Source organism: Wasmannia auropunctata, unplaced genomic scaffold (assembly GCF_000956235.1).
Source record: "Wasmannia auropunctata unplaced genomic scaffold, wasmannia.A_1.0 LD336097.1, whole genome shotgun sequence".
NCBI classification, from domain to species: Eukaryota; Metazoa; Arthropoda; class Insecta; order Hymenoptera; family Formicidae; genus Wasmannia; species Wasmannia auropunctata.
Window position 1 is genome coordinate 1,287,957 of NW_012026793.1, and position 14,033 is coordinate 1,301,989.

The window sequence follows — 14,033 nt, forward strand, 5'->3', positions numbered from 1 at the left end:
TGCTCTTCCGATCTAATTAACAATTACTGCATGACAGATTATCATCGTTAACTTGTTAAATATCGCGTTATAAACAAATAGATAGTTTGAGAAGTTTAGAACTGATTTTGTTTAATATATTAATGCTAAATAACAATTATCAAAGAGATAGATCATTGATATCTTTATCTGATTATTAAATAATATACTTTGCAAACAAATGCAATATTTCAGTCCGATTTATAAGTCTTAATTATAATTAACAATTTTCAAACATCATCTTTAATTTGTTATAAAAGATATCGCGTTAAACATCTTATTATTCTTATTCATAAACAACAAGAATATATGCAATGATGACACATAAAGACACGTTGTGTTTTCGAACTGCGCGCATATAACCACAGTACAACCAGTAGGTCCACTCAGCGAAAAACTGAGTCTTCGCGCAGGTATCACCGCGCAACTTTTGTTTTGGATTGGATCCAATGAAATGCAAAACGATAGAAACATACATACATATGTGCAGACAATTTATAAGCAATTACATCAGAAATTTTCTTTAGTAATCACTCCTACAAATAATTGTTATTAATAAAATGTTTTATTCGATTCACACATTGAATTTATCGATTTACTGTATCGAATCCATATTATTACTTATCTGTTTTATTACTTGTGAGGCACTTTTTTCAATTCGGTCCTGGATTTAACATGGTGGATGCTCACATGATCCGGAAAAGGAGATCAAAGGTGCCGACACGAAGTGGACCTACTGGTTATACTGTGATATAACTTCATATAAGAACGCATCTTGACGAACAGTCGCTCGCTTTGTGAATGCGCCTTGGCGGACAATCTGAATAAGAAGAAGAAAACGACGAAAACTGAAATCGTCAAAGTGGCATTTTCGTAGACTCGATTTCGAAATCTCGAGATTGACTGCACCGATTTTATTCGGACTGGTCTCAATCGAAAACTCGTATCGACATTATGAAAGTATCATTAGATTTTTCATAGAACTTTCGTTTCCGAGATATTAAAATCGAAAATCTATAACAAGACAAAACTTCGAGATAAAGCTAACGGTAGCGCTTTGACAGTGCCAGTGCCGTATACTCACAGGTCAACACCCGACTTTTATATACTTGGCGTCGCACCGCTACCGCATCGCTTGATATTAACGATATTTAGTTACGTTCCGTTTTAACGCTTACGCATTGTGAGTATAATTATCCTTGTTTAACGTTGTAAGCGCCAAAAACGTGATTACAAAACGCAGTCTGTAACTTTCAAATCTTATAATTCAAAAAGTACTTTATGAAAAATAACTTCATCATATAATGTTTTGAAAAGCTCTCGATGTCAGCTACAAGAATATGTAACAAAAAATAGGGGTTTCCATTTAAGATTTCTATGTTGACCTTAATTGAGCTTTTCAAGGTTAACCAAAGCTCAAACGTAAACTATCACCAGCTAATAGATTTTTTAAACTCTACAATTTTTATTTGAAACATTTTTTCATACAATTAATATTTTCTGAACTAATTAGCCGTTCCTGGAACTTTTACCCCTCAATGTATAATAGTTTACATATAAATATTTTAATATATGTTTTTTATTATGTATCTAATTACTATAAATTTGTAAATATTTTACTACAAATTTGTATCTCATTACAAATATATAAATAAATTATAAAACGAATTAACGTATTTATCTTTTCATATAGAGGCACGTAAGATATATAAAATATCGAATTGAATTCGCTGGTAGCGAAACAGTTAATACGCTTAGGGAGCGGTGTCGAGAAAGAATCAACGTGATACCTGGTAATCGCATATAAAACACTCCCATTATCATCAATAGTCGATTACGACACGATGATTATTTATTCTTGGGATAAATACAAACTATGGGTTAGAAGCTGGATTATAGTAGTACACAGAAAAAAAGAGACAAGTTAGTATTATGTTGAGTAACTTCACCTAGAAATACAAACATAGATATATAAAATATAAAAGTGTATATATACTAACACTAAAATGAGAACACACATATTATATGTAATATTAGATTATCAAAATAAAAAATACTACAATGTCAATCAATACGCCAAAACTAAATGCACTTATAAATAATTTATGATTCAATTTATGAACTGCCCTCGATCGATTCACGCAAATTCAATTTTGCTGCAAAATCATATAAAGATTATTTTCTTGGAATGATCCTTCAAAAGCGCTTTGTTATATTTTAAGCAGCATTTTAACTAACATTCCGACTGATAAATAATGTTGTGATTTTTTTCAATAAAAAAGATATATAATCAGAAAAATATATCAGATTAATGACTATTCGAATTAGAAATAAATTTTAAACGTGTTTTCAAAGTACATTTTAAAAAATATATTGGAATTATTAACAATCTATTGTAATTGTAAATATGCCATTCTTTTTATTGTGTCACTTTTTAATAATATATAATTATCTTTAATGATAAAATTATTATAAAAAAGATTCTGCATATTAATGTAATTCGTTATCATTAAATCAAATGTTCATATACATATTATTGCAAAAACATAATTGTTAATGATTAATGTTATGTTTGACTCTTATTCCAAGAGCACACATAGCAAGATAAGCATAATACTGAATAACAATATTTTTATATTAATGTTTTAAAAGTAAATTAAATATATTATTTTATTAATAAAAATGCTTTAACAAATATTATTACAAAAAATTATACAATAGTAATGTACAATATTAAGTAATTCAAATTTTTATTTAATTACTATTTAGTCGCAATAAAACTTATAAAACACATAAATGTTTCAGAAAGTCAGCAAAATCGATTGCGATCTGCCGATTGAGCGCCTTATGAAATGGTCTAAAATAAAATAGTATATTTTCTTTTTAATCTCGATTAAGTTGTCATATTAATGTTTGTCTTTCTAATTTGTTCACCTATATGCGAGTTACTGAATCGATGCTGTAATATCGATTTAACAATACTTTTGCTCGTATGAAGGTAAATATTATATCTGACAAAAACTACAAGAATAGATGCATCAGTAAATGAATTAATACAAACAAAAGTCCGTTGAAAAATTTTAACGCTAAATACGAATTCAAATATAATTTAACGTTAAAGAATTCGACTCATGTCCAAAGCTTCAATTCTGAGTCTATACATATATGTATATTATAGTATATATTATTATTATTATTGTATGTAATATTATTGCGTTTCCTTTATATCCATCAGTACAAATATGCGTGTAAAAAGCCAGTATAAATGCATAATAAAGGCTTAATTAACTGAAAAAAATAGATTATTGATATCAATTTCATTACGATATAAAGAAAATTTTACAATACGAAGAGTGCAAAAACGTCGCGAATCATTTAATATCCTATAAAGAAAATTATGCTATCAAGTTTAAAGACAATTTAATAATTAAGAACCAGCTGCAACAACATAACTTAATTGGCTTATCTTCCTTTGTGCACTGTAATGTATTGTGTTAATAAATCTCATCAAATACTTAATTATGATACTAGAATAATAGAAATAATTTTAAAAAATTTTAATAATTTTCATCAATACAATTTAATCATTTATGTTGTAATCTTATATAAATAATATAAATAATTAAAGACATAAAATGACATATATTTACTGTAACTGTGTTATTATAAGTACGAGTAATAGCACAGTTACAGCAGCAAACTATGCTATTATAAGTGATTGTCCAATAATTAAGATAAATTAGAATTACTAACAAAATATATATTACCACAAATGATTACAGATAAATTATTATTAATAAAAAATCATAAATATATTTTCTAATAACAAAAGTAGATTGTATATTCATAAGATACAAGCGGGTTTCAGAATACTTAGTTTTCGAAATAATTGAAATCAAACACTTTTATATTGCACATCAAATAAAATAATTGGTTAAAAGAGGACTCAGTATCATTAATCTCAATTTTAAATTTTACATATGTTGTTATTAAAATTAATGCCTTAAATAAGATTTAATAGCACTTTATTTTATTTGTTAATAACTGCTTAGTAAATAATGAGCAACAATTTTTGAAAGTTATTCAAAATCGTGAGTAAAATAATATATGATATAATTAAAATTTCTTTCTGTTATTGAAACTGGATCCTCTTTCTCAGTTTTATTAAATAATATATTAACTAAATATTTTTCAAAGTAAAATGAACTATAGCAATTTCAAAATTTATAAAAATACACACTATATATATATATATATATATATATATATATATATTAAAACTCAGAATAAAAAATACATATAATAATACAAACAAATATGTTATACATATGTGTATGCGTGCGTGTGTGTGAGTATGTGTAAGTGTGTGTGAGTGTGTGTGAGTGTGTGTGAGTGTGTGTGAGTGCGTGTGAGTGTGCGTGTGCGTGTGTGTGTGTACATGTATATGTACATAAATATCTATAAATATAAATCATAAATTTATCATTAACGAATACAAAGAGATATAAACATAAAACTTATACAATAATAATATATCACACAATACATTTGTCAGTAATGATAATTTGATATAGCGAATTGTTTATTTGATTTATCATCAGTTAACTGATATCGTTGACGCAGCCCAAATAATGAAAAACAATAACATTGTGTACAAGTGCTAAATATACATATACATATATAATTTCATTTTTTTTAATTTCTTTTAGATAGAAAATACATTGAGTAGAATTCAGTCATGAAAATGAACCAGATAGCAATACAAAAACACAACAATAAATCTTTCGCGCCAAAAAGTGACTTTCCATTAAAGATCAACATTTAAATAGTCACCAACGAAACTAGTGATATTTCCAATGTATTTTTAATCATTAATAAACTTTTCGCCATTCATTGCAAAAATATTTAGAAAATAATTTAATTCTAATAATTTAAAGTAATCAATACCGAATGTTGTGTCTTTGTTTTGACAATTTAAGACTCAAATTCAAAACAATTTTCTCATGATTAATCGTAACAGGATATCCCTCATATGACAATTGGATATTAGCTTTTTCAATATACAGGGTTTGGTAGAATAATTTGCTTTTAAAATAAACTGTAGTTTGACGTTGATGAAGAAATCACAATGACTTCAACAGCGCACACAACGCCATTTTAATAACTAGGAAGCAATGGAAAAATAATTATAGAAACTTGATGGTTTTTTTTTAATTAATACCATACAGACAAATTCTGCATATTAACAAATTTCATTTTGTAAATATGAGAAGTATTCACATTATTTTCAAAACTAAATGTCAGTTAATTATATGTTTATAAATTGTATTATTTTATACTAAAAAATTTTATAATGTCGTGTATATTATCGAATGCCATTGAGCACATAATCCATTACCGTCAACCAAATTACAATCATCTTAAAAGCAAATTCCTTGTCAAATCTTGTACTTTAACATCTAATGATATTTTAATATCTGTTTTTTCTTAACAAATTTTCTAATTTTCTAATTATAATTAAATATCAATTGGCAATTGAGCCATAAAATACATTTCTTCTTTAAATTATTGTTAAAATAAAAATTATTAAAATTATTTGAAAAAAAACAGTAGGTATCAAAATATGTAATTATTTATATGATTAAATATTAATAGTTTATACAACAACATTATATTATATTCTTTACTCTCTGCTTTCCAATATTCTTTATTTCTTCTCTTGCATTGTTTTTTTTATTTATGTGATTATATAAACCTCAGAGTGAGAAAGCAAATAATCAACATCAAGCAAAATATAAATTATAAAATAATGTGAATTAAAATTAAAACAATACAAAAAAAGTAATAAAGAATAAGAAAATAAAAATAAAAAGTTGAAAAACTCAGTTATACTTCAAAAATTTAAAAAAAAACTTATAACTCAAAATAATCATACTACTACTTCGTATTTTGACTGGGACATCCTGTCTAGATGTGTACACGATAGAGAAGATGATGCGCGACATTTCTTATGTGCACTATTTTCTATCACTGTATAGACGCACACAAGCAAATCGGTTTTTAAGCCACAGACTCACCCGTGCCGCAATGGAAGTAGTTGGTTTCTCCAGAAGATCCCATAACCATTTCTGATACTGGGCGCACTTTCCTTCACCGAATTCTTCTTCTTCACGCTGTCGAAGTGATTCTGCTTCCTTACGCATTTCCTCATGTACGTGCTCCTTGCGCTGGTGGTACTTGTGCTGACAACAACTTTCGAGATAAAGCTCATCAACACCCCAATATGCGAGGTCATCGCTAAACGCCAGCACGCACATCTCATCTACTAGATGGAGCTTGCCAGTGCGATAGAAATTAAGAATCGAACTAAATGATTTAGGATGTCGATCAAAAAAATATTCATTGTCGATTAGAGAGTAATCGTCGCAGAGTTCAGTTATTGCCTCATGAGTATTGCAATCCCTCAGCCGACCCAGGCGCGTATGTGGCAACCGCTCAAGAGTTCGCCAGAGTACTTCGTGCTTCACGCCACCAACATTAATAGAAACGCGCCGATTTAAAGCCTTTGAACGCATAATCATGAACGGCTCCGGCGGTAGGGACGTCATCGACTTCGAAAAGGCACGCTGCTGCTGCATCTGCAGCGGCAGGGGCGGTGGCGGTGGTGGCGGCGGCGGCGGTGGCGGCGGCGGTGGCGGTAGAGATTGCAGGTTTACTGGCGCCACAGTACTGATTAGACCTACAGATGACGCGAATGGAGCATAACGAACTTCCTTATTCATGTTTCCACCACTTCCTATACCTCCTCCTCCCATTCCTGTAATTCCTCCCGCAGCTGCTCCAGTATTAATTCCACCGAGTCCTATCCCACCACCTAACCCAGTTCCCGATCTTCCTATCGATGCGCTGAACCCGAGATCTCCTCCGCCACCGATGCAGTCGGTATTTCCGCGACCAGCTGCACCGAGCTGCTGCAACGTCGACATACCGCCACCTTCGAACACATAACCCTGGTCGGTGTCGATGTAGGGCACCGTGCACGACGGCGATGACGATGAGAGCGTCGGGTTGGTAACCACAGCGCTATCATTACGTTCCCCGTCCACCAGTGTGTTGTCCACCTCGAACCGTCTTTCGTTTAGCATTGGACGCTAAGTGACGGTAAATTCAAGTGATTGGCTACCGACGTGATTGCAAAACAATTATCCTTCGTGGTAACGATGTTCTTATTTGCTTGTTTGATATTGGATGAATTGCGTTTATCTTGTTTTCTTCTTCGTCCTCCTCTTCCTCGTCCACAGTGTTTCTTTTCAGCCTCATCCGTAAATCCGTCTGGCTTCTTTCGTCGATCCAGTTGATCGATTCAGCTGTGTCATTATCTGAAAAAGAAGATATTGAACACACATTTTATTATGTTATAAATAAGAAGTAAATTAAACATTTATATTTTTAACTTCTACTATTCGTATAAAACTATCATCAAATTATGTACGATGTGTGATTCGCTATTCGTAGTGTATATTCTCAGTATACATGTATGAGAAACGAATTCGTTGACAACCGTCATTTGTGCTAATTTGCTAGCATTTTTTTTTAAATTAAAGAATACAATTTATCACAAAATCTACTTATGTTCATTTGTATATAAAATTATATCATGCAAATAATAAATGAATCGCGAAAAGTTTAAAAAATTCAGATTTAATATATTTATAAATTCCCAATTGACGCATTGTGGAAGAGCAGATGAGAAAAAAACGACAAGACATTTTAAAAAGTCAAAATAGAGCAATGCCAAAAAAAAGGACATAGGTTGGGCAAAAGGAACAAAGGTTTTTTTCAAATAAAAAGGAAATAATTGAAAAAAAGAAAGAAAGGAAAAGAAAAGTTAAATTACAGAAGAGCAATTCCAATGATTTTGACTTTGATGTATGTTGTTAAGATTATGACCTGACTTTTAGACAATTTTAGTCATCACTCGTTATTCATTATACAGGATGTCCGAAAAGTGTGGCAACTCCTTATTATTTCGGAAACAGCGTTTTTAAGAAAAATGTTTTAGAAAAAAATTGTAGGTCTTAAAAAAATATATTTAATGGTTCTTTTATCCGTTTGACCTTGAGTGGCGTTGCCAAGATCAGGTAAAGGTCACATTAATTTTTTAAATGGAACTTTATTTTCGATTCCCAAATCTAATAGCTGATGTCAAGAGCTTTCCAAAGCACTATAATAAAGGACGGAATATGCACAGATACGTACACGTGGTATTAATTATATCATTTAATGATGATTTATAATAGCCAAGATTGTAGAACTGCCACAAATGTAAGAACATATCTGCGTCGATAATTTCAATTTTAATTGTAATATAAATTTGTATGATGGCTGCTAATGGCTAAGTAAGCCGAAACGTTCCATCAATTCGTTAATTATTAAATTATCAGTTTTTATATTAATTAATCAATCAAAAAAGTTTTGCTCATTTATTGGCCTAACTCTTATCTATTTTATTATAATAAAGTGTTTTTTGGTTAAGTAAATCTCGAGTTATGAAACTTTAAAGTTATAGTACTGCCGGTATTATAACATTATCCAAGGTGTCCGAATAATAGCTAAAACTTTTTAATGTTGCTCAGGATCATGAGCATGACAACATATGTCAAGGTCATGACCATTGGGGGTTGTTCCTCTTTTTTTCAAAAAATAAAAATAATTTTGAAAAATAAAAATAAAAACAACAATCTTTACAAACTTCTTTATCTTGATTAATCTTGACCTTGATATATTGTTAAAGTCATGATCCTGAACAACATTCAAAAAGTTTTAGCCATTGTTCGGACATATTGAATAATGCTAATGCCGACGGTACAGTAACTTTCAGGCTTCATAACTCAAGATTTAGTAGTAGTAGTAGTTGGTATGCAGATCCTACGAGAGACCCAACGTCACCTAATTCTGTAAAGTACCATTGTAACTCCCCAGGGCTCACCCTGGATAGGCTCTAGGGGTTTGAGTCCCACTTTAGGGAGATAACCTCCGCAGCGAGCAAGGTGGCGAACACACTGGCTAGCCTACTTGCCCAACCTCGGTGATCCAGGCGCCTTGGTGAAGCACCAGACGCGAACGTCGTCCCGTCGGTCACTCATCTATATGAAGCACCAGTGTGGGTGAATGCAGTGGTGGCAAATAGACGCGTCTGCGCTCTCATAAGAAGGGGACAGCGTCGTATGGCCGCCAGGATCGTCCGTGTCTTTGACTATACATATAATAATGGACTGCCAGTTGCCTTTGTTTCACATGACTTTGTATGTAAGGCAAGAAAAAAAGAGAGAGATGGATGTTGAACTGTTTTCTCACGTTTAGTACAGTGCAGTATCAAATTGTAGTTAAAAAATATGTATGTATAAATATACAATAATGAAATAAGGACAATAATTGTTTAAACATATAGATATGTATATACAGGGTGTCCGGTAATAACCGCCCAAAATCTCGTGGGCTGGTAGAGCAGATTAAACTGAATCGGAAAGTCTTCTACCATTTTGCAAAATTCACAATCGTTAACGAGATATTAATTTTTGAAGATTGGCAAATAAGCGCGTATCCGTCCGGCCCACCGCTGAATATCAGTATCGGGCCAGTCGTATCTCGCCGCGCTGCTAGGCGCGTGGGGATAGAGTCTAGCAACGAGATATGACCGTCCCACCGCTGGTATTCAGCGGTGGGCCGGACGAATACGCGCTTATTTGCCAATTATCAAAAATTAATATCTCGTTAACAATTGCGAATTTTGCAAAATGGTAGAGGACTTTTCGATCCAGTTTAATCTACTCTATCAGCCCACGAGATTTTGGACGGTTATTACCGGACACCCTGTATATTGTTGCGCTCATGCTTCGAGCATCGTGGATTTTAAACCGTCCGCTGACATTGGTTACGAGAGAGAGAGAGAGAAAGAGAGAGTAATGAATATTCCCGTCGACGAGTCGTTGCTACGGGAATCAATAACAGGAAAATTGAAGTTATCGCGGGGCTGTCAAACCGTTTAGACGTGCTCCCGGTGCATTTACGATTTAATCTGTTCTTCCTATAAAGTTGTGTTCACATTAAAATTCTTTATTTTAAAACAAACGTGTGTTGCGTTTCCTTACGGACGCGTGTCTCGTGTGTCAAGTCGGAGTGCGCGTACTAACGTCTGCGAGCGCAACAATATTATGCAATAAAATAAAATATAATATAAGATATACACATAAAAAATATAACATCAATATAAAAAAATATAAATAAAATATAAAATAAATGATACGCATATATTATGTAAGTATTATATATATATTATTGCCCACTGAAAGTTATGGCTTATATTATCGGCACATAGTTTTTTTCAACCGACCACATGATAAACCCGTTTTTTCGATACTTAACTTGTTGCAAAATGGAGACTGCATACTTTAATACATTTTTTATTTTTGCCATATGTTTTTCACTGTGATCAGCAGCAAAGAATGCTTTTATCCAGTGCTTTTTAATTACTGGGTTTGATGGAATTCTATTCAATACTAGTCATATTTATAAATTAAAATTTTTTTTACAGTGTAACATTTGCATATCAAGAACAGTTTAATATCTCATGAAATAATGTTTAATAATTATAAAATTTAAATTAGAATTAAGACTTAAGAATATAATTAAAAATTTGATTAGATTGAACTAGTGAACAGATTTGCTGACACGTAATTTAATAATTATCATCGATGTACAGGGATTCGCCGCTTAGCTACTGGGGGCGCGCGTGATGTTCATTACAGCGTGAGAAGGGCAACTGCAAGCAGTCCGTTATTATATAGTCAAAGGGCTCGAGTAAAATACCGTTTTAGCTGATAGGCGGCACACGCGGTACAACGCGCGTATCGAATCCGCACAGCTCTGGGTTCTTTCCCGATAGTTCAGGGTAGTCTTTTGAAGATTTTCCCTACGTAAAAAAAAGTAAGGTTTTTTTAGGATAAGGCCCCTCCAGGCGGTACGCGGGGATCCTTGCGACAATCAACTGACTATTACACGCGATTACATTCTCTCTCGCTCTCTCACACTCACTCACACACACACACACACGCACGCACACACACACACACACACACACACACACACACACACACACATGCACGCACGCACGCACGCACGCACGCACGCACGCACGCACGCACGCACGCACGCACGCACGCACGTCACGCACGCACGCACGCACGCACGCACGCACGCACGCACGCACGCACGCACGCACGCACACACACACACACACACACAAAGTTACCTCATAAATATTAGATGACTCCTGTAGTTTTTTGAGAAGGCGGATGAATTTCTATTTTGATGGACTACGTACAGCTCCAAATAATTTTGTTTTAATAAATTTTTTTAATTCAGACGTCACACGTTATCTGACTGACATGGATCAAATAATTATATTATAATTAATTAATTTTTTTTAAAACGTGTCACTTCAACATTTCACACTCGATTTACATGCTGTTTACTTAAAGAACTCACGAGAAATCTATATTAATGTATCTATCCGTCAAGTGCTTTGTAATCACTGTCGATTAATTATTCATCGAATAAAAAATCACTCGAAGAAAGAAACACGCGCACAATTTACTAACGACGATTTATTGACACATGAGACGTTCATTTAGCGATAACAATCAGTCAACTGACTTTAATACCGAATTTATTAGTTCATGATTATCATTGTCAATTAATTATTTGTCGACAGAAAAATTATTCAAAAAAAGAAACACGCGCACAATTTACTAACACACGACACGACGGCTTACTGATACACGTACAAGGCGTTTACTCGACGACAAGCAGTTGACTGATTTTATTAGTTATATTTGCAGCGTTGTTGAAACGGGAACATGTGATTAGTTGAAATCTCACAATCAAAGCGTCACCAGCGCTACAAACATAACCAATAAGTTATAATTCCGATCAGTTATAATTCCTATCATCGAGTGAACGCGTCGTGTATTAGTAAATTGTCGCGTGTTTTTTTTCTCGAGTAATTTTTCAGTCGACAAATAATTAATCGACATTAATAATCATTGTCGCACGCTTAGTCCGCGACCTATACCTTATATTTCACCTAAACACGATAGATCATGACGGTGTAAACAGTTGTGTAGCGACCCAATCTGCCTTGGGTCGGATCTCTTTTTCACGATCCTTGGCCCATTTTGGGTCGCATAACATAGCGCGTGTAAACGTAGGTAGACTAAAAGGGCTATGTATAACTCAATAGATGACGCCAGATGACGCTCACATGCGAATGTATGAGGACTAAATTAGGTCCGATTTGGTCCAAAAGTGTCATAGGTCTCCATGGTGTAAACGTTCAATTGAAGGCCTACTTAAGGTATAGGTGAAGGTGTAGGTCGGGTCGCACGGTATAAAAGTGGCCATTAATAACTTCAGTATTAAGATGCTGGAAGGTCAGAAAAATTTGCACGAAGTCGATAAAGTAGACTTTTCAATGTCAGTGGTATGTACCTCTAAATGAATTTTTTACAATATCTTCTGGTCTCACTCAAATACGTGGAAAGTCCTTATGTAACTAATTAAAGTGCCATCTCTTGAAAAATCCGACACTTACTGTCAGACGCAATTTTTGCTGTCTTTACTTTAACCGAGCGTACGAATTACCACAAATTGCATTCTAATGAACAACTTTCTTTCTATGCTTCCAATCGTAGCTCAAAACTTCTTGTATTATTCGTGCAAGTAATCCAATGCGCTAGGTATTTTTAATTTTGTACATATGAGCTGCAGAACTTTTATATCAATAAAATGTTTACGTCAGGCGACAGGTTATGATATCCCAAAAAAGGTAATTTTTGAATATTTTTTCGTTTTTACTATTCATATATACCTAGCACGATGACATTTTTTGTCCATTTTAATCCTGTAAAAGCGTTTTTAAATCCGTTCAGTCATTTCGGAGTTATCCATTAGAATGCAAATGTCGGTATTCCATGGCATCGCCTTAAGTATGTAGATTAGAACGATGCCGAGAACTGTAGCGATTATTGTTCCCGCTATCCACGGAATATACCGTAATATTGTACCGAAACTGCCAATCATGTCTCGTCCGGTGTCCTCTACGGTATCAAATATTTTGCCGACGGTGCTCGTGATAATTTCGAGCAATGCGTCGAGAGTGTCCATCTTTTCGCATTTTACAATTGCGGCAGATTTTATCGATCGACATAATTCACGCTACTCTCATCCGTCTCCGACATATCGCAATGAACGCAGTACAACGCAGTGTTTACTGCCGTTGTGCAGTTCAATGCATTCACGTGCATTTCCGGCCCCAATAAAGATTCTTTGCAGGGTACGATATTGTTGTATCGGTGTTGTTTGAATTTCAAAAGGACAGGAACATCCGACCACGCGACATTTTTTCATCGCGCCATCGCTCTTCGTGTACATAAAACAGCCGGTATGAAGTTTGGCATTTTTTCCCACGGCTTTGCACAGAGTAAAGAGTCTCGCGCCAACGGTTACCGCCCCTCCGAGATACAATAGCCTCTTTGTGCGGGCACTCTTCGCCATGATACGAGTTACCGCCTCCGTCAGCTCGGTGTTACTCTCGATCAATCATTTTTTCATGACCTCAGTATATTTTGTATACATCGCTTATCTATAGTTATTTTTAAATACAAATATTTTGAAACATGCTTCAAATACGTATAAATATGTAGGAAAAAACCCCGTCCCAAAATAACTTTATACTTTCTTTTAAAAAAATTCACAACAATAGCAAAAAAATTTGGCCCCAAGACTAGAATACCCCCTTAATTTCTAAGTTGGATACATTAGATACATATATGTATATATGTATCAAGAGACACGGTAGTGTCTCACGCCAAGTATGCGCGCGCGTACATATGGGTCGTGAGACCGAGCCGTGTCTCTTTACCCCAACCATCGCGTTGAGCGGAGGCACGATGGTC

At 33.7% G+C, this 14,033-nt stretch overlaps 1 protein-coding gene across 3 annotated transcripts in view; it reads right to left on the reverse strand.

The window, feature by feature from the left end:
* LOC105462517 (potassium voltage-gated channel protein Shab) overlaps positions 1-14,033 on the reverse strand; it is a 58,877-nt gene that overhangs the window by 14,653 nt on the left and 30,191 nt on the right. For 2 of the 3 annotated variants that reach the window (XM_011709162.1, XM_011709161.1), the window contains exon 2: positions 6,096-7,397. In XM_011709162.1, the coding sequence (XP_011707464.1) occupies positions 6,096-7,163 (1,068 nt within the window). In that variant the 5' untranslated portion in view covers positions 7,164-7,397. Of the gene's footprint in view, positions 1-6,095; positions 7,398-8,984; positions 9,165-10,887; positions 10,991-11,329; positions 11,405-14,033 lie in introns of those variants that run through there. The other variant, XM_011709163.1, reaches the window with a different exon arrangement.